The sequence below is a fragment of the Mytilus edulis genome, chromosome 2 (genome assembly GCF_963676685.1).
Source record: "Mytilus edulis chromosome 2, xbMytEdul2.2, whole genome shotgun sequence".
NCBI lineage: Eukaryota > Metazoa > Mollusca > Bivalvia > Mytilida > Mytilidae > Mytilus > Mytilus edulis.
The window spans coordinates 39,869,933-39,893,216 of NC_092345.1; the positions used below are offsets into that span (position 1 = coordinate 39,869,933).

At 33.1% G+C, this 23,284-nt stretch overlaps 1 protein-coding gene across 1 annotated transcript in view; it reads left to right on the plus strand.

The window, feature by feature from the left end:
• Positions 1-23,284, plus strand: part of LOC139510159 (protein C-mannosyl-transferase DPY19L1-like) — a 306,322-nt gene that overhangs the window by 99,436 nt on the left and 183,602 nt on the right. The window contains exons 10-12 of the mRNA XM_071296510.1: positions 267-458; positions 12,728-12,784; positions 21,192-21,272. Of these exons, the coding sequence (XP_071152611.1) occupies positions 267-458; positions 12,728-12,784; positions 21,192-21,272 (330 nt within the window). The remainder of the gene's footprint in view (positions 1-266; positions 459-12,727; positions 12,785-21,191; positions 21,273-23,284) is intronic.

Consider the following 23,284-nt stretch of genomic DNA (forward strand, 5'->3'; position numbering starts at 1 on the left):
CTGTGTCCTTATATATACACATTCCTCATTTATTGTGAGTACCAATTTTGAGTTTTTAGGGGAAAAAATTGTAAATAAATTACACAGTTTTGAAAAAGTTTGCTTTAGAAAATTTGTTCTTTGTTGAACATTTATATGTGTGGTTCACTAATACCCACAAATTCAATGATAATTGGTATCCCACAAATAATAATGAATCCAGAATATTATTTTAATGATGCTGTAAGGAAACACTAAAGAATAGAAGTCATTTTTTTATTTTACAGTTTGCCCAGTTTGCACTACTCACTCAGACTGTTGCAGTCTTTGGTACATATGTTCTTGGTTACACAGACTCACATAAGATCAAAGTTATATTGTATGGACTGCTGATTGGTCTGTTGGTTAGCTATTTAGCTTTATTTGGTAATGAAATGCTGCTGACCTCATTCTTTGCATCCTGTTTGCTAACAGTGCTGGTAAGATGTAAAATTATATATTGTTAATTGGATCACTATGATTCCTAGCTAGACAAACAGTAATGAAATGAGTTGTTGAAAGCCATATAAATCTGTAAAAATCTTCTTGAACATCATCATGTATATTTTCTATGTATTTCTCAGATTTATGAAGAGTGATGTCATTAGCATATATAGGTCTGTTTCACAATTTTCAATGCATATGGGAAGGTCATTTATAAATAACACAAACCAAAAGAGGACCAAGTATAGAACCTTAATGGTACATGTTGTTCAGAATAAACATAACGCATTAGGGTAAATAAATCTCAAATTTCATAGCATATATTTTAGTAATAAAGATATCATAATTGAAGGGTGCAGGACTGGTGATCCTTGTAGAACACACAATATACTGTGGTTGGCATGCAGAACCAACAAACATATTGGTACAGCGGTTGCCGTACCAACCGCTACCTCCTGTCATGATAACATATTTCACTTTTGTTATCCCCAAGAATTTCAGAAAATATGTGAAGTACTAACATTGAAGCATTGACATTGTAGCCATAACACTGTTTTGTATGATGTTATTGTATAGATTTAATAACTATTATGACGATAAAACATATTTTGCAGTTTTATTTCATAAGCTCTAACAAAATATTCTAGTGTTTACTCCCTTTGGCTGTTGATAGAATCTAAAATCATAACACAATTAATTATTTAGAATCCAATTGTTACTCAGCCATGGAAAGTTGAACTCCCTCTTTTGTTTTAATACCACACATCTGGTTGCATACGAAAAAGAGTCAAAAAAAAATTTCCTTTGAATTTGACAGTTGTAGGAAATGAATTATCCATTTCATTGCAATAAAAAAAAATTAGTCATAAACATATTCCTTTGGTGTTTAAGAGTACTATTATTTTTACATTGTGATAACTGTGAGGGCAATCAAATGTATTGTCGTCATAGAGATTTGACTTTTTTTTTTGACTGGTAAAAAGTAAACTCACAAAAATACTGAACTCTGAGGAAAATTCCAAATTGAAATTCCCTAATCAAATGACAAAATCAAAAGCTCAAACACATCATACAAATGGATAACAACTGTCATATTCCTGACTTGGTACAGGCATTCTTTTATGTAGAAATTTGGTGGATTGAACCTGGTTTTATAGATACCTAAACCTTTCACAGTCGCATCAAATTCCATTATATTGACAAAGAAGTATGTACAAAACAAACAGACATAATATTGTCCATTTGACTTCTATATATATTTGCAGAAAAAAATTCTTATAAATTCATTTTTAGCTCACCTGGCCCACAGGGCCAAGTGAGCTTTTCTCATCACTTGTCGTCCGTCGTCGTCGTTGTCGTTAACTTTTACAAAAATCTTTTCCTCTGAAACTACTTAGACAAATTCAACCATACTTGGCCACAATCATCATTGGAGTATCTAGTTTAAAAAATGTGTCCAGTGACCCGGCCAACCAACCAAGATGGCTGCCATGGCTAAAAATAGAACGTATGGGTAAAATGTAGATTTTGGCTTATAACTCTGAAACAAAAGCATTTAGAGCAAATCTGACATACTGAGTAAAATTGTTTATTAAGTCAACATCTATCTGCCCTGAAATTTTCAGATGAATCGGACAATCGATTGTTGGGCTTGCTGCCCCTGAATTGGTAATTTTTAACAAAATATTTTCCTCTGTAACTAAAGGGCCAAGTTTATTATAGATAGAAAAAATTGTAAGTAGCAAGAATGTTCAATAAAGTAAGATCTACAAACACACCACCATCATCAAAACACAATTTTGTCATGAATCCATCTATTTCCTTTCTTTAATACATGTATTTTATGATAGTATGATACTAAACCCCTAACGGGAGGGATTGTACCTGATATTCATATGATGAAGACATAATCTTTCAATCAGTTTAATTGAGGTCTGGAGCTGGCATGTCAGTTAACTGCTAGTAGTCTGTTGTTATTTATGTATTATTGTCATTTTATTTATTTTCTTTTGTTACATCTTTTGACATCAGACTCGGACTTCTCTTGAACTGAATTTTAATGTGCGTATTGTTATTGTTTTACTTTTCTACATTGGCTAGAGGTATAGGGGGAGGGTTGAGATCTCATAAACATGTTTAACCCCGCCGCAATTTTGCGCCTGTCCCAAGTCAGGAGCCTCTGGCCTTTGTTAGTCTTGTATGATTTTAAAATTTTAGTTTCTTGTGCATAATTCGGAGTTTAGTATGACGTCCATTATCACTGTACTATTATGCATATTTTAGGGGCCAGCTGAAGGACACCTACGGGTGCGGGAATTCTCGCTACATTGAAGACCCATTGGTTGCCTTCGGCTGTTGTTTGCTCTATGGTCGGGTGGTTGTCGCTTTGACATATTCACCATTTCCTTTCTCAATTTTATTTTTTATGCACATGTCCAAGGTGAGCGACACAGGCTCTTAAGAGCCTCTAGTTTCAAATTAATATTTTTTTCCTTGATGTATGTTAACTAGAGGTCCTAAAGAGCCTGTGTCGCTCACCTTGGTCTAAGTGAATATTATACAAAGGAAGCAGATGGATTCATGACAAAATTGTGTTTTGGTGATGGTGATGTGTTTGTACATCTTACTTTACGGAACATTCTTGCTGCTGACAATTATCTCTATCTATAATGAACTTGGCCCAGTAGTTTCAGTGGAAAATGTTAGTTAAAATTTACAAATTTTATGAAAATTGTTAAAAATTTACTATAAAGGACAATAACTCCTTAGAGGTCAATTGACCATTTCCGTCATGTTGACTTATTTGTAGATCTTACTTTGCTTAACATAATAATAACCAAAAACAGCAAAATTTCCTTAAAATTACCAATTCAGGGGCAGCAACCCAACAACGGGTTGTCAGATTCATCTGAAAACTTCAGGGCAGATAGATCTTGACCTGATAAACAATTTAATCCCATGTCAGATTTGCTCTAAAGGCTGCGGTTTCAGAGTTATAAGCCAAAATCTACATTTCACCCATATGTTCTATTTTTAGCCATGGCGGCCATCTTAGTTGGTTGGCCTGGTCACCGGATACAATTTTTTAACTAAATACCCCAATGATGATTGTGGCCAAGTTTGGTTAAATTTGGCCCAGTACTTTCAGAGGAGAAGATTTTTGTAAAAGATAACTAAGATTTACGAAAAATGGTTAAAAATTGACTATAAAGGGCAATAACTCCTAAAGGGATCAACAGACCATTTTGGTCTTGTTGACTTATTTGTAGATCTTACTTTGCTGAACATTTTTGCTGTTTACAGTTTATCTCTATCTATAATAATATTCAAGATAATAACCAAAAACAGCAAAATTTCCTTAAAATTACCAATTCAGGGGCAGCAACCTATCAATGGGTTGTCCAATTCATCTCAAAATTTCAGGGCAGATAGATCTTGACCTGATAAACAATTTTACCTGATGTCAGATTTGCTCTAAATGCTTTGGTTTTTGATTTATAAGCCAAAAACTGCATTTTTCCTCTATGTTCTATTTTTAGCCATGGCGGCCATCTTGGTTGGTTGGCTGGGTCACTGAACACAATTTTTAAATTAGATACCCTAATGATGATTGTTGCCAAGTTTGGTTTAATTTGGCCCATTAGTTTCAGAGGAGAAGATTTTTGTAATATGACTAAGATTTACGAAAAATGGTTAAAAATTGACTATAAAAGGGCAATAAGTCCTAAAGGGGTCAACAGACCATTTTGGTCCTGTTGACTTATTTGTAGATCTTACTTGCTGAACATTTTTGCTGTTTACAGTTTATCTCTATCTATGATAATATTCAAGATGATAACCAAAAACAGCAAAATTTCCTTAAAATTACCAATTCAGGGGCAGCAACCTATTGACGGGTTGTCCGATTCATCTCAAAATTTTAGGGCAGATTGATCTTGACCTGATTAACAATTTTACAATGTCAGATTTGCTCTTAATGCTTTGGTTTTTGAGTTATAAGCCAAAAACTGCATTTTTAACCATGGTGGCCATCTTAATTGGTTGGCCGGGTCACCGGACACAATTTTTAAACTAAATACCCTAATGATGATTTTGGCCATGTTTGGTTAAATTTGTCCCAGCAGTTTCAGAGGAGAAGATTTTTGTAAAAGTTAACGACGCCGGACCCCGGACGCCAAGTGATGAGAAAAGCTCACTTGGCCCTTCGGGCCAGGTGAGCTAAAAATGAACTCTGACTATTAATTTCATAAATTTTGGTCAATAATTAAAAAAGTTTCCCATTCAGGTCTCTATGTTAATTTTATTTTTTGAAGTGTTGATAACCCAATGGAATAAGTATAGGTAGTGTAACAGCCTTCCAACCAAAACCAAAACAACATACATGTGCTCTTAATTATGTTTATTTATTTGTACCCTGTGACATTGTATATTTGAATGTAAAGATGAACTTTACTGACCAGCAAACATAATTAGAATTCATGTCATGTGATTGTAATAATTGTTCTATATATGATAGGATTCTGCATTTTCCATATTCTGTTTTGAAAATATTCAATATAGTATAAACTAGTAAAACAGTAGGCAAAACATATGAAAATGAATATTGTTTATATGTTTACCTTCATATGTTAAGTTAGTGGACGTGAGTTATGACAGGATTTATCAACTTTAAAAACATGTTATTTTATTTTCCTAAACTGTTTGCTTCCAAGACGTGCATTTTGCACATTAATAAAAGCACGAAAAGCTTGTGTATAGTAAGTTAACTTATATAATGATATAAAATTAATAATCAAAACTACAAAGTGATGATCATTTTCATTGGTGTCTTTTAATATTTAAAAAGGTATAAATAAACAAACATTTAAGCACATGTATGTTGTTTTTGTTTTGATTGGAAGACCATTACACTATTTATACTTACTCCATCAGGTAATCAACACTTCAAAAACTCCATCAGGTAATCAACACTTCAAAAAATAAAACTAACACAGAGACCTAATGGGAAACTTTTTAATTATTGACCCAAAATTATGAAATTAATAGTCTGAGTTCGTATATATCATATATTAACATACATCAAGGAAAAAAATATTTAATTTGAAAAAATGAATTTTTAAGATTTTTTTTCTGCAAATATATTCTGCTAAAGGAGTTAAGCTACTACATGAAGCTGGCGGTAGAGCTCTTGGTGCTATGATTTCAAAACATTTCAGTATAAAAGGACTAAGTTTTCCAGTTTACGAAAAACTATATTATAATACAGTTGTCCCGGTGGCAGATTATGCCTCAGAAATTTGGGGGTTCAAAAAATATGACTTTGCTGATAAACTGCAATCTAGAGCTGCAAGGACATTTCTAGGCGTTGGTAAAAGAGCACCCATTCCATATTTAACAGGAGAAACATGCTGGATGGAAGTTCAACTCAGACACCATTTGAACATGATCAGACTATGGGCAAGAATAATTAACATGTCAAGCAATAGACTACCAAAGATTGCCTATCTAAGTGAAAAAGAAAAGAACAGGAGAAATAGTTGGGCTTCAGAAATTAAAACAATATTGGGTAAATGTGATCTTCTAAACCACTACAATATGAGTAGTTTACTCGGTATGAGTAACAAAAACTTTCTTGGTCTAGTTAAACATAGATTAACAACTATAGCAGCAGAAAACTGGAAAGCGGAATGTGCAGGTATGCCTAAATTAAGAACATATATAAAAATAAAATCTGATTATTGCCAAGAACCAACACTTCTGAAAACATTATCAACAAAAAAACGTGCTGTGCTTTCAAAACTGAGAAGTGGAACTTTTCCTATAGAAATTGAGAAAGGAAGATATAGGCAACTACCAGTAGAAAGAAGGATTTGCAAACTTTGTACCAAACAAGCAATAGAAGATGAGATTCATTTTGTAATTAAATGTCCAGCGTATGACCAAGAAAGGCAAACTATGTTTAACATTGCCAATCAGAAACTTACCATTGACTTACAAGAACTAAGTGACGAAGAACAATTTAAAACCCTCTTGACATCGCCAGAATCAATATGTGCAGTTGCAAACTACCTAACAGTTTCCTTGGATGTTAGATCAGCAAAATATTAACAATATTAACTTACCTACTGCTACAGTTATTTTTTTTTACTATCAATAGACTGTTGGTATGAACCTTTATTTCAATTATAAATATATGTACTTCACACATTATATCTCTATTTTTTTATAAAATATTCTTTATCACTATACTATATTTTCTATATTTATTTTATTTTTTGAAGAATAAAACCCTTTACAACTTTACATGATCATGATGATATATATTTATTCGAAAAGAAACAATAATTTTTAACAGACATAAATTCATATTACATTAATAAGATAAAAATTCTTTTCCAAGTTGAAATGTTTACTAGATGAGATAATACTTGAAAACCATCATTTTGCTTTTTTTAAAATATACATGTTTTGAGCTTGTAACTAAATAGAAAACTGAACTAGCATAGTTAGAAGGATAGCTTCAGAAACATATGTATGTATGTGCTCAGATAGAATGAAATACTACTATCCGTAAAATAATTCATTATTTTATCACTTGTATGATTTTTTAGTATTAATAGAATTTACTATTTTGCTTTTTGTCTAAACAATAGTACTTGGGACAGGGGAGATAATTAGTGTTGATTGTCTCCCCTACACATGGACAAAAACTCACTTATTAATAAGTAAATTTCATTATTATATTTAGAACAGGAAAGATATATCTTGAAGAATAATAACTTGCTCATGCACCTAAAAGAGAAGCATATAAGGACTCGAGTATATAAATAGTGTGGTGCACAGTGTATAGAACCAAAAGAAATTTTGAAAAACATAGCAAATAATATTTATTTTTACAATATACAATGTGTTTGTTGTGCAAACATTAAAAGTAGTGAAATAGGAATAATGATGACATCTATTAATTTATAATATACGAGCTTAGTAGAAATGCCCTACTATATTTATATCTTTTCTATATTCAGTCAGAGCTCAGACATAAACAAGTCTATTTTTGTTTTTGACTTAAAGAAGTCAAAACATGTATTTATCATAAAATGAGTTTTCAATTTTAGACTTATCTAAGTCATAAAATGACAGACTTGTTTAGGTCTATTTATGTTGATGAAAAAACTTAAATTTACTTGGTGGCCAAACTACACAACCTATGACAGCAAAAACCTGTCTGAGAGTTCACAAGGACTTGAGCTATCTATATGTAATTGTCTAATTGAACATCCTTGCTAAACACAGATGTTTTTCCTCATTAAGTGTAGTTCCAGGTGGTTGCATTGTAAGGTTAATTAACATTATCTCCGATTTTTTAGACTCTCATTCATATTTTTCTTTAGAAGACAAAGCATTGTCTTTCAATGTTGTCATTATTTGATTTAGATGCATGACCTCCTTATAAATATGCGTGGGTCTTGAAGTTAACCAATTTTGATCACTTATCGACTTGTAGTAGTCAATATTTGCAACTTTTTGATTCTGGTCAATTATTTCTTGCTTAACAACATTTGACTTATGTAAGTCGTATTTTGTCTTGCATTAAAGGGAGACTAATCCTAAAACTTACAAATTTAGACCTCTATGAGTCAAAAGCAGATTCAGACTTATTTATGTCTGAGCTCTGACTGATATTAAGTATCATATTACTTGGAAATATTGTAAACAGCATTTATAAGAAAAATATTACTGTATTTTATATAATATAAGTTGATTGGCATATGATATCTATACCTTTTGTACATGTTGTATTTCGATATTTCCTGGGCTATTTTCTATATCACTAATTTGATTTTAAACATTACTAGAACACACCCGCGAAATCGCGGGCATTCAGAGCGGAGTTAAAAGTATGTAAAGTGGTGTTTGAAGTTTATACCTCCTCCTTCATTTCCAAAATTCTTTTGTTTTCTATCAATTTCAATATGAACATACATTTAGTATGTTATGAACATTTAAGTATAAAGGAGCCTGTAGTTCAGTGGTTGTCGTTTGTTTGTGTGTTACATATTTGTTTTTCGTTACTTTTTTGTACTTAAATAAGGCCGCTAGTATTTTCGTTTGAATATTTTTACATCGTCATTTCGGGACCTTTTAAAGCTGAGTATGCGGTATGGGCTTTGCTCGTTGTTGAAGGCCGTACGGTGACCTATAGTCTTTAATTTCTGTGTCATTTTGGTCTTTTGTGGAGAGTTGTCTCAACATGGCAATCATACCACATCTTTTCTTTTTTGTAATCAATGAATTTTGTAAAATATCTAATGAATGGAGAATTTCAGAAAAAGTATCAAAAGTTCACATGAATAATTTTAGCGCTTATCTGTATATTACTATATAAATAAAGTGTATTTACTTTCAATTCATGGTGGTCAATTGACATAGTATACAGACTCTCTCCATTTAATAAACTCTGAACAGAATTAAAATACACTTTATTCGTACTATTTGTTTGTTCAAAGTATACAGAAAAACGCAAACCGGAAGTATAATCTGACTTAAAATTTCGTCCAATGACGGGACAATATCCGGATGCCCTTTTTCTCGTTTTTCTCCCAAAATAACTCAATCTGAATAATCATATGAATGGATGACAAATGCGACTATGCACTGTACATATAGGACACAGAGTCGTGTTGATTAATTTATTGTGGAAAGAAGAGAAGCGACACCAAAACTGAGGTCTTCTCGTTTAATAGTATAGATACACAGAATGCAACATAACAATAAAAAAAAGACAATATACATGTATCAAAATAACATTTCTCTGTGGCTAAGGGAAGCAACTCATATTGATATGTTACATACACTTTCATATGAAAAACATCCACTTTTTATCCTTTCATTTATGATATATTCGGAAATTGATTTGATATTGATATTCGAAACAATTTGTGCAAACAGCAGCTAGTACTGAACACATACAGAAAAATTTTATGTATACTTTAATTGAATTCATCATCTAAATTATTTTTGCTCTTGATTTTAAAGGGAAGCAATTCCAGCTTAAAATGTTTTCAAATTATACATATTTATATTACAGATCTATTTTAAATGAGAATTTCACAATTAACATATTAAAACCACCACTTATGCAATGATGTAAAAAAACAAACACAAAAAAAAGAGAGAAATATTTTTATAAAAACTTAAGACAACCTCAGATCTGAGAATGAATAATCGAGTTAATATATATTCTTTGTATGTTTATAATCTTGTATGAATATTGTTAGTGCTTCATAAGCCTCTAAAGGCTGGCTGATATGGTATACTATTGCTAATGTATTGAAATGTAATTGTAATTTCATGTATATTGTATCAGGTTGCACTTTAAATAAAATAAAATCTAATCTAATCTATAGAATTCAAATAGACAATAGGTAAAAATGTCAAAGATACAGCAGTCAACATTGTTTTATAATCTTAATTACTTAAAAAAAACTGACAAATATGTAACAAAGAAGCACAAAATGGCATATAGACCAAGCATATTAGCAAAATTTAAAGACAAGAATACACAAATTTACCATCTATATATAGTACAATAACACAATGATGGGATGTTTAAGTACAGAGCCACGTCATATATAGCAAAGAAACATAAAAAGGCATATGGACACAGCACATAGCAAAAATGAATGACAAGCAACAAACAAGTTTTACAATAGCACAATAACATGATGTATGAATACATGCAACGCTATATGCATCAAAGTAACACCAAAAGGCATATAGATAAATCACATTAGCAAATATGAATGACAAGAATATGAGAATATCATAAAAAATAATGACAGGATGTACAAGTACCACAAGTATCTTAATAACAATAAAAACAAACAAATATTTAACAAAGAAGAACAAAAAGGCATATATCAAATTTAACAACCTCTTTCATTGCTTTTATTTTTGAATTTTTATTTATGCATGCCTAATCCAGCCTTAAATGACTGAACAACCTTAGCACTGGGACGGAATTGCCAGATTAACATTGACTCTAACGTAGAACCACGCGCTTCACGTCAAAATGTAAACGTCAGACAGGTAGAGATATAAGATAATTTTGTCATTCAATGTATAAAAATAATATAGTCTATAGTTTATAAGCATATCCTGAAGAATGTAAATTAGAAGTTTACATTTCCTTCTTGCGTCCTGTCTATTTGCTTATTGCGTATTTCTTCTAAAAAAGAGCAACATCATTATGTATAAAAGATACACAAAAGGGCATATAGGCAAAGCATTAGCAAATATGAAAGACCAGAATACAAAAATTATAATAGAACAATAACACAATAGTGGGATGTGTTAGTACAGATCAGAGCAATGTCATATGTATCAAAGAAACACAAAAAGTCACACAGACAAAGCAAATATGAAAGATAATGCAAACAACACAATGATTGGATGCATAAGTATAGTCTCGTCAAATGAATATCACCAAAAACAGACGAAACAGTACAAGTAATATTAAGACAAATAAAAGAACACTTTAACACGTATTAAGATGACAAACAACATCAATACGCAGAATCTATACTTCATGACCATTGTGTATTATTTGTGAAGTTGATACAGAATATTTATCAACAAGGTCTTGGTACCTTCTGATGATCTTTTTTAGAAGAAAGGATGAGATGTTCTATGACATTCATGTACCCCTAGTTCATTAACTTTCTGTCCAGACACTGGTGACATTTACAAAATCTGAGTAGGAGCTGCAAGCTCTTGAATAACAAATAAGTTGGGGAAATGTATATCCCATAATCAGTTGAAGTTGGTAACAGATTGTATAAATACGGGGAAGTGCAAATTGACATTACTTATCGCTTGTTATAAATTCATTTCTTAAATGAATACTCATAAAATTATTATATAGATATATCATGTATATATATTATGACTGAATAAAAGCCAATGATACATCTTATGGGGAGATGGATCATATAATTATGATACAGTACACTACAAATAAGATATAAAACAAGTCTAAAAGGGTACAACATCACCAACCAATAATAAAATCATGAACAAATATAATGTAAAAATGCATATATAAAATGGCTTAATGTTAAGCAATGTGAATATTAAAATACATTTAACAGCAATAATTATTGATGGAAGATGTACACAAAAATTATCCATTTGAGACATTCAGGCTCTTAGAGACCCCTTGTGGTTACAAGAGCACAATTATTTGTAATGCATTTACTGTAGGACACCAGTGATGTTCCATATTTTATTTCTTGAAGACTACACAAATTAGAGAAAAACATGTACGGTTCCTGTTACTAGAATGTCAGTGTTGCATAACAACCAAAAAAATATATGTGGTCATGCGGCAAAAATTGACTTACAATGCAGTTGAAAAAAAATTGTCTTATTTTTTATGCTTTATGAAAAAGGTATATTTTAAATGGCCCTGACATGAAGAAATGGAAGATATTTTCTATACTGTGTAAAATCTGAATTTGATTTTTTGGAACTTTTAAATCTTATTGGATAAGCTTTTGATTAAAAGTAATTCCAATCCTGTATCATCCATTCAGAAGCCGTACAGGATTCTATTCTGAGAACCATCTAAAAAAAACTTCCATCACATAATCTTGCAACTGAATGCACTGCTGGATCAAGTCCTGATTATCTGATTACTACTAGATGTTTCGCTTGCAGTATGGTTCAATAACACACAAATCATTGTTTACAGCAATCCCAACGCTGTACAGTACATAAAATGGTCTGCATCGGCATGCACTCCAAAACTCATTTAATGTTAAAAAAATTCAAACGCTCCAGGTTACAGAGCCTACCATGAAGGGGTTAATGGTCAGTTAAGGTCGTTAAACACCCCTTGTTGAAGTCGATGACAATGATACCACCATATTACAACATAGCACAACTGTTTTTCAGGTCTCAACAAGAAAATACTTAAAAGTATGATATTTTTTTATTTTTATGCCCCATTTATGGGCATTATGTTTTCTCGTCTGTGCGTCCATTCTATTCCTTCTGTTCATCCGTCTGCCCCGCTTCAGGTTAAAGTTTTTGGTCAAGGTAGTTTTTGATGAAGTTGAAGTCCAATCAACATATATACCTTATGATATGATCTTTCTAATTTTAATGCCAAATTAGGGTTCCCACCCCCCCTCTCCCCCATTTGTGTGCTAGGGACACATTCTTGTTTTTTTATTGATAAATGAAATATATTTTTATATTACAGATTATTGTCAATTTAGAACCAGTGATAGAAAAAATAAGATTCAGAATTATAATCATAGTAAGTATGGTTTGAATTGACTGCAATGAACCAACTAGTCATAGAATTATGTAACATTTCAAAAGTACTGAGGAAATATAAAAAAAGAAAAGATGGAACTCATTTGATATATCATTAAAATGGGTAAAATTGTTTATCAGGTCAAGATCTATCTGCTCTGAAATGTTCAGATGAATCGAAGAACCTGTTGTTGGGTTGCTGCCCCTAAATTGTTAATTTTAAGGAAATTTAGCCATTTTTGGTTATTATCTTGAATATTATTATAGATAGAGGTAAACTGTGAACAGCAATAATGTTCAGCAAAGTAAGATCTAAAAATAAGTCAACATGATCAAAATAGTCAATTGACCCTTAAGGAGTTATATCCCTTTATAGTCAATTTTTAACAATTTTTTCGTAAATTTTTGTTATTTTACAAAAATCTTCACCTCTGAAACTACTAAGGCAAATTTAACCAAACTTGTCCACAGTCATCATTGGGATATGTAGTTTAAACTAGAGGCTCTTAAGAGCCTGTGTCGCTCACCTTGGTCTATGTGCATATTAAACAAAGGACACAGATGGATTCATGACAAAATTTTGCTTTGGTGATGGTGATGTGTTTGTAGAAAGGGCCAGGTGAGCTGAAAATGTGTCCGTTGACCAGGCCAGCCAACCAAGATGGATGCCATGGCTAAAAATAGAACATAGGGGTAAAATATAGATTTTGGCTTATAACTCTGAAACCAAAGCATTACGAGCAAATCTGACATGGGTTAAAATTGTTTATCAAGTCAAGATCTATCTGCCCTGAAATTGTCTGATGAATCGGCCAACCAGTTCTTGGGTTGTTACCCCTTAATTGTTAATTTAAGGAAATTTTGACGTTTTTGCTTATTATCTTGAATATTATTATAGATACAGATAAACTGTAAACAGCCATTATGTTCAGCAAAGTAATATCTACAAATTAGTCAATTGACCCCAATGGTCAGATGACCCCTTCAGGAGTTATATCCCTTTATAGTAAATTTTACCATTTTTTCTTAATTTTTGTAATCTTTTACAAAACATCTTCTCCTCTGAAAAGACTTCGACAAAATGTAACCAAACTTGGCCACAATCATCATAAGAGTATCTAGTTTAAAAAATGTGTCCGATGACCCTGCCCAAGAACCAAGATGGCAGACATGGCTAAAAATAGTACATAGGGTAAAATGCAGTTATTGGTTTATATCTCTGAATCTGCAGCATAGATATATCTGCTCTGAAATTTTCAGACAAATCCAACAACCAGTTGTTGGGTTGCTGCCCCTCAGCTAGTAATTTTATGGAAATTTTGCAGTTTTTTGCTATCATCTTAAATATTATTATAGTATCTAATGATATCTTATACTATCAATTATGATGTTAACCTTATTTTACATAATTTCCAACGCATCAGTGAATACAGGTGAGCGACACAGGCTCTTTAGAGCCTCTAGTTTACTCAGTTGGGATCTCAACAGGTCATTCATACTCTCTTTTGTATATTGCTCTACACCTGCTTTGATCTCCCCAGGTGAACATTTCATGCAGTATAAGAAATATTATTTGTACTCCTCTGAGATAGCTCCCCAGAAACATTAATGTACTTAAATGTATTATTTTACTTCGCTTGTATTTCACCGGTGTATTGTAGGCCTGGTTGGACTTCCCATGTCGGTTTTTATTTTTATTTACAGTATAAATACAGATACAAGTACATGTACAGATACTGATACTGATTCATATACTAATAACAATATTGCTGATTCTCTATCTATATCTCTATCTATATCAGATGCAGAATTCAGAAAATTAGCACTGGAATTAAAAAGAAGGCAGTATCTTGAATCATGCCATCACTAAAATGGTGTGTTAAAACGACAGGCATGCAACTTATGGGACTTTTTGTTAAGCATAAAAATGCAAGAAACTTTTATATCAAATTGACAGTTTTTTTTATTATTTCTGAATATAAGTGCAGAGTTCCATAAAATGTCTTCCTAGTATGACAGAGAACCAATTGATTTACTTTTAAACGCATTATGAGCCCAAAAGAAATTACACCATAATAATAATAAATTGTATATACCGGTAGCTGGGATTTGAAATCATTATTTGCTTGTCAGAACTACCTAACAACAGGGACCCCATATCACATGGATCAAGAAATACCATTTACATCAGACATATAACAGCGTTTGTGCAACATGTTACCAACATGAGTTTTCCTCACTTTTCATAGATAATGTTATATTGTTTTGAACAAGTTGTGACAATGAATAAGTACTAAACATACCTTTTAGAATGAGAGCTGTATAAATTGAGTAAGCATACTTGAGACATTCAGTACCTCTACATTCATTTAGGGTTTTCTTAACCTTTTTATACCATTTCAAAGAAGCATCTGCAAGAGTCAGACCATACACACATTTCTCTAAAAGCCAGAGTTTTCCATTAGCATTAGCTTCTTTAGGTGGACGAAGATGAACTTGTCTTTGCATTTTCTCCCCTTGCAGAAAGGCAGTTTTAATGGCTATTGAATTGATGGACTATTTCTTTTGCATTATGATTGAAAGAATGAGTCTAAGAGATTGTTTGTCACATGTAGGAGAGTTCTTCTGTATTTCATCCAAATAATCTTCTTCAAAACCTTTTGCAACAAGTCTTGCTTTCCTGTGTATTTCATTATCAGCTTCTTTTATAGTATATACCCATTTAGTGGATACATATGACTGACCATAGTCTTCAACTTCTTGATAAACATGATTTCTCTTCCAATTTTCAAGTTTAGCTTTACGCTCATCACAAAAGTCAATCTCATTGAATAATGCTTCTTCTGATTCTTCGTCATCCTCTGTATCCTGATCTGTGTCAGACTTTACATCTTGCAATTTATCAACTGTTCTTAAGTCTATTGATAACTTGTTACCTTTAAGGTCTTCAGGTTTCCTATATTCTACATTGTACCAATTCTTTTTACTTGATGATGCTTTACCAGCTCTACTCAGAACAACTCCTTCTCATGGAGTATCATCACTTGGCATTTTAAAGTTCACTTTTTGGTCCTTTTTAGCTCACCTGGCCCGAAGGGCCAAGTGAGCTTTTCCCATCACTTTGCGTCCGGCGTCCGTCGTCCGTCGTCCGTCGTCGTCCGTCGTCGTCCGTCGTCGTCGTCCGTCGTCGTTAACTTTTACAAAAATCTTCTCCTCTGAAACTACTGGGCCAAATTAAACCAAACTTGGCCACAATCATCATTGGGGTATCTAGTTTAAAAAATGTGTGGCGTGACCCGGCCAACCAACCAAGATGGCCGCCATGGCTAAAAATAGAACATAGGGGTAAAATGCAGTTTTTGGCTTATAACTCAAAAACCAAAGCATTTAGAGCAAATCTGACATGGGGTAAAATTGTTTATCAGGTCAAGATCTATCTGCCCTGAAATTTTCAGATGAATCGGACAACCCGTTGTTGGGTTGCTGCCCCTGAATTGATAATTTTAAGGAAATTTTGCTGTTTTTTGGTTATTATCTTGAATATTATTATAGATAGAGATAAACTGTAAACAGCAATAATGTTCAGCAAAGTAAGATTTACAAATAAGTCAACATGACCGAAATGGTCAGTTGACCCCTTTAGGAGTTATTGCCCTTTTTAGTCCATTTTTAACCATTTTTCGTAAATCTTAGTTATCTTTTACAAAAATCTTCTCCTCTGAAACTACTGGGACAAATTAATCCAAACTTGGCCACAATCATCATTGGGGTATCTAGTTTAAAAAATGTGTGGAGTGACCCGGCCAACCAAACAAGATGGCCGCCATGGCTAAAAATAGAACATAGGGGTTAAATGCAGTTTTTGGCTTATAATTCAAAAACCAAAGCATTTAGAGCAAATCTGACAGGAAGAAAATTGTTCATCAGGTCAAGATCTATTTGCCCTGAAATTTTCAGATGAATTGAACAACCCGTTGTTGGGTTGCTGCCCCTGAATTGATAATTTTAAGGAAATTTTGCTGTTTTTGGTTATTATCTTGAATATTATTATAGATAGAGATAAACTGTAAACAGCAATAATGTTCAGCAAAGTAAGATCTACAAATAAGTCAACATGACCAAAATGGTCAGTTGACCACTTTAGGAGTTATTGCCCTTTATAGTCAATTTTTAACCATTTTTCGTAAATCTTAGTAATCTTTTAGAAAAATCTTTTTCTCTGAAACTACTGGGCCAAATTTAACCAAACGTGGCCATAATTATCATTGGGGTATGTAGTTTAAAAAATGTGTCCGGTGACCCGGCCAACCAACACAGATGGCCGCCATGGCTAAAAATAGAACATAGGGGTAAAATGCAGTTTTTGGCTTATAACTCAAAAACCAAAGCATTTAGAGCAAATCTGACAGGAAGTAAAATTGTTGATCAGGTCACGATCTATCTGCCCTGGAATTTTCAGATGAATCGGATAATTGGTTGTTAGGTTGCTGCCCCTGAATTGGTAATTTTGAGGAAATTTTGCTGTTTTTTTTGTTATCTTGAATATTATTATAGATAGAGATAAACTGTAAACAGCAATAATGTTCAGCAAAGTAAGATCTACAAATAAGTCAACATGATCAAAATGGTCAGTTGACCACTTTAGGAGTTATTGCCCTTTATAGTCAATTTTTAACCATTTTTCGTAAATCTTAGTAATCTTTTAGAAAAATCTTCTCCTCTGAAACTACTGGGCCAAATTTAACCAAACTAAGCCATAATTGGGGTATCTAGTTAAAAAAATGTGTCCGGTAACTCGGCCAACAAACCAAGATGGCCGCCATGGAAAAAATAGAACATGGGGGTAAAATGCAGTTTTTGGCTTATAACTCAAAAACCAAAGCATTAAGAGCAAATCTGACAGGAAGTAAAATTGTTGATCAGGTCGCGATCTATCTTCCCTGGAATTTTCAGATGAATCGGATAATCGGTTGTTAGGTTGCTGCCCCTGAATTGGTAATTTTGAGGAAATTTTGCTGTTTTTTTTGTTATCTTGAATATTATTATAGATAGAGATAAACTGTAAACAGCAATAATGTACAGCAAAGTAAGAACTAAAAATAAGTCACTATGACCAAAATAGTCAACTGACACCCTAAGGAGTTATTGCCCTTCATAGTCAATTTTTAACAATTTTCTTAAAATTTGAAGATTTTCAATAACATTTTCCACAGAAAGTACTGTTATAGATAGAGATAATTGTAAGCAGCAAGAATGTTAAGTAAAGTAAGATCTACAAACACATCACCATCACCAAAACACAATTTTGTCATGAATCCATCTGTGTCCATTGTTTAATATTCACATAGACCAAGGTGAGCGACACAGGCTCTTTAGAGCCTCTAGTTTTAAAAGTAATGCTTTATTACACTCAGAATTAACACTTCTACTGTGTACTACAGAAGTTGCTTGCTCATAGCTCTGTTCACTCACTGGAGTATCTTCATAATTATCATTATCGAGCTCCAAGTCACCTCCTGATCGACTTTCCTCATAAGATTCATGCCCTTGATTCACAGGATTATTGCTGTCTAGTTCAGAGTCACCTGCCTGACTTCCTAATTCAGATTCATGTCCTTCTACTTCATTGTCACTTTCACCTTGTTCATTGTCTGACTGATTGTTGGCATGCGAGTCTTCCTCTTCATCACTATCATAATAAAGGACTTCATGCTCAGCCTTATTCTTGTTCAAGTTTGGATTTTTTAGACCTTCTTTCAATGTTACCCTCTTTTCCTGTTGTTTGTTTTTCTTATCTTTTTGTTCATCAATATCTCTTAAAATCCTACATTCATGCACTCTTACATAAGTTCCTCCATATCTTATAAACACAACTACATTGTCCTGTCCAATAACTGTACCAGGTCCATAGGCGGATCAGTGGGGGGGTGGGGGGGTTGTGCCCCCCCCCCTTACATGGGAAAAATTTGGTTGATTATATAGGGAATCATTGAAGCATGACTGGAGCGGCCCCCCCCTTAGGTCAGTCAGAGGGCCCCCCTTAGGAAAAGTTCTGGACCGCCACTGAGGTCCTTTCCATTGATTGTCTCTAAGAAAGTATACTTTATCTCCATTTCTGAATTTCTCACCTGAGGGATGAACCTGCTTTCGAAGAGCACGCCTAATTTTCTCTGAGGATTCTGATGCTACAAATGCTTTCCTTGCCTCGTGAAGACCAACTAAGTGTTTTCCCATTGTTTTACTCATTGTTTCTCCTTCAAGAGCTGTAGGTTTATTGACTAGTGTTGATGGTAGGTTAAGATGTCTTCCAAACACAATTTGATAAGGACTGTAACCATACACATTTACAAGACTATTTTTGGCATTCACAGCCCAGCTAATTGCAGTTTCCCAAGATAGATATGAGCTTTCTCTGACTTTTTTTACTGTTTCAGTTAGTGTTGCATTATGTCGTTCTACAATTGCATTTGACGAGGGACTGTATCCTGCTGTCATCTTAACTGACATGTTTAGATTTTCAGCCATATCACGAAAAATTTGAGAATTGAATTCCCCACCATTGTCAGTGTATACTCCAACTTCAGGAGCACCATATACACTAACCCATATCTGCATGAATTTGTCAACAACCAACTGTGAGTATTTTCTCCTGATAATAGCTGCTGCACTCAAACGGCTAAACAAGTCAATTATTTGCAAATAGTAGAAATTGTGACCAATCTCATGTAAATCCATAGCAACAATTTGGTTAAAATCATATGCATGTGAAAATCCCAGTATTGGCTTTGGTTTCGGATGTTGGTACTTGAAACAGACAATGCACTTTGAGCAAATCTGAGTCAACTGAGCCTGCACTGTTCAATAGAGATAACAACTTTTCAGATGAGGCATGACCAAATTGTTTATGCAGGTTTGATATAATATCTCTCTTTCTTTCCTTAGAGAATCCAGAATCTACCTTCAGGATTTTCTCCTCACTCACTACAGAATCGGTCTGCCCAGTTCTTCTGTCTTTGATGTTTATGCAATAATGACCATTTGAGGTGAAATGAACATCAACTGGTTTTCCAAACATTGTCACTTTATCCTTTTGGAGATCAAGAACTGTTTGTGCTCTTTTCAAAGAATCTTTGCTCAATAATAGAGGTATTTCACAGTCAACTACTTCTGTTTCTATGTAACATTTTAAAGACCCAATTGTGGCAGGTATCTTCACGGTCTGATAAGAATGTACTGTTTTACCATCACCAAATTTGAAAGGTGTATTACTTTCCTTGCATTTTATTTCTTCATTAGCAGAGTCGCGAGCACCAAATCTCCTTGAACTACGCTCTTTATCAAAATGATGTTCTCCTACAAATGCAGATTCTTCTTTAATAGTAACTATATCATTATCACCCTGAGATTGTGATGCAAATATCCTATTAAGGGCTGCCTTCATAGTTTCAAACTTTAAATCAGAACATGCAGTTAAAGCTAAATGTCGATCACTTTCATCAAGTCCTGCATAATCTAAGAGTTTAAATGCTAATATTGCATCAGGAAGTGGCATGTCATATTTCTTGCATTTGTTATACTTCTGTTCAAACTCAATTATATAGTCACACATTTTAATTGATGACTCCCTGTGATACTTATCAAAAGCTGTATATGCTGCATAAGCTTGATCTGTCTTGTCCTTTTCAAACAATTTATCTAATTCTATTATCAATTTATCAACTCCTTCATCAACATTCAAATGCTCTGGTGTTATTTCTAACGCTACTTCTCTTGGCTTCCCTTGTAAAGACAACGCAAGTGCTAGGCCTCTCTTCTTTTTGTCCAATTCTGTAACCAGTTGCCACATCTTCACTTCATTCTTCCATTACTGATATGACTTCTCTTTTGTCAAGCTTGGTGGGTTCTTATAACTCAGAGCCCTCGCCATCTCCCCGGATGTTGTGAGCTCTGCTACCACTGTTAATTGGCTATAAATGACTGAAGTGTTCTTTGTACAACTTGAATCTAAACCCACCAAGTCACTGTAAATACAAAGATACATACAAATAGAACTAAAGACTATATAGACTAAACTATAATAACTAAACTACTAAACTAAATAGTTAACATGGTCCTCAGAATGTTGTATAAGATACATCAGGTTGGAGAAGAAGTTTATTTTTAAAGATCATGATAAATGTATCTTCAAGTCTTTGTTACTGTTTTCATATACCCAATATATATTTTTATATGGCGTTATTTTTTAAGAGCTTTCAGTCATTAATGTAACATTTTAAGTTATAGAAATGTATATGTTATGTAATGGTATCTAATTTAGAAAATGATGTTTAGAATTAGTATGTTATATAATAAAAGTTTTCTTAAACATGTGTTGTGTATAAACACTGGTTTGTATTATTTATTTTCAGGCTATACAGGGCATTTTATTGATAACTGGAACAGTAGGCTGTAAAATATTAGTTTCCAAATTCCTTAAAACTGCTGATGATGTAAGTAAAAACTTCAAAACAGTCTTGTTTATTAAGTATCATCAAAGACCTATTTGCTTATAATGATCATAACGTAATTTGTATTGCCAAATACATGCAGCTGTCAAACTTTTTTGGAAGTAGAAGCTGTAATTTGTTATATAACGCTCGACTATAAAAAGTAATCCTTGTTTTAAAAATTCCAATAGGGAACATAACAGGGTTTTTATTAAGAGGCCGAACCTGGCGGAATGTTGCCGGTTCAAATGCTTAAAACAAAAAATATTTTTGAAGAGAATAAGATAAAAACAAAGTTTTTTTAACCTTTTGTCTCATGGAGTTCTTAGTTTCAAAAACGCTGGCTTTTTATAACCGACTGGACCATTTTGTCTGACTGAAAGTAAACTTAAAATTGCCGTCAGTTAGAAGTTTCACTGCATTCAAATACGATATTCAATCAATCGCTTGAATGATCAAGATTGTCAAAGGTAAAATCAAAAGAGATATTGAAATAAAAACTATGTTATCAATGGATAACTACCAAGAAACCAAAATTAAACAGTTTTAGGAGGCAACTTTTTTAAAAGTCAATAAATTAAATGAAACTGAATGAAATGAAAGACCAAAATTAAACAATTTCTTTACCAGCAAAAAGACAAAATCATTGGAACGATTAAAAACAGATAAAACTTTTTATTTGAAGTTATTAAATTTCAAAGAAGCCTTAGAAGGTCTGTACAGTCTCATGTTAATATAAATGTGGTCTGCCCAAGCTTGCCTTCTATGCCCTTTTTATACGACTGCAAAGAAATTTTGCGTTTGTATAATGGTATGATGTCGTTGCCTGCGTCGTCGTCTGAAGACACATTTGGTGTCCGGACATTAACTTAAGTTTAAGTGAATGGATCTCTATGAAATTCATACCATTAAGTAGAAGGTTGGGATTTGTTTTAAGGCTTATGGGGCAAACAGTCTAGGAATTAAGGGCCAAAAAGGGACCAAAAACAAGTATTTTTGAAGTTTCGGTACAATAACTTATGTTTAACAGTATGGTATCTCTGACATTGTACCACAAGATTCCATATAATGAAGGGAAGGCTTGGTGTCAGTTTGAGGTTATTATCCCTGAACATTTAGGAATAAGGGGCCAAAAAGAAGCATTTTTATACGACGGCAAAAATTTAAATTTTTCGTTGTATATTGCTATCACGTTGGCTGCGTCGTCGTCGTCTTGCGTCGTCGTCGTCCGATTACTTTTAGTTTTCGCACTCTAACTTTAAAAGTGAATAGAAATCTTTGAAATTTTAACACAAGGTTTATGACCACAAAAGGAAGGTTGGGATTGATTTTGGGAGTTTTGGTCCCAACATTTTAGGAATTAGGGGCCAAAAAGGGCCCAAATAAGCATTTTCTTGGTTTTCGCACTATAACTTTAGTTTAAGTAAATTGAAATCTATGAAATTTTGACACAAGGTTTATGACCACAAAAGGAAGGTTGGGATTGATTTTGGGAGTTTTGGTTTCAACAGTTTAGAAATTAGGGGCCAAAAAAGGGCCCAAATAAGCATTATTCTTGGTTTTCATACAATGACTTTAGTATAAGTAAATAGAAATCAATGAAATTTAAACACAAGGTTTATGAACACAAAAGGAAGGTTGGGATTGATTTTGGGAGTTTTGGTCCCAACAGATTAGGAATTAGGGGCCAAAAAGGGGCCCAAATAAGCAGTATTCTTGGTTTTTCGCACGTTAACTTTAGTATAAGTAAATAGAAATCTATGAAATTTAAACACAAGGTTTATGACCATAAAAGGAAGGTTGGGTTTGATTTTTGGAGGTTTGGTCCCAACAGTTTAGGAATAAGGGGCCCAAAGGGTCCAAAATTGAACTTTGTTTGATTTCATCAAAAATTGAATAATTGGGGTTCTTTGATATGCCGAATCTAACTGTGTATGTAGATTCTTAATTTTTGGTCCCGTTTTCAAATTGGTCTACATTAAGGTCCAAAGGGTCCAAAATTAAACTAAGTTTGA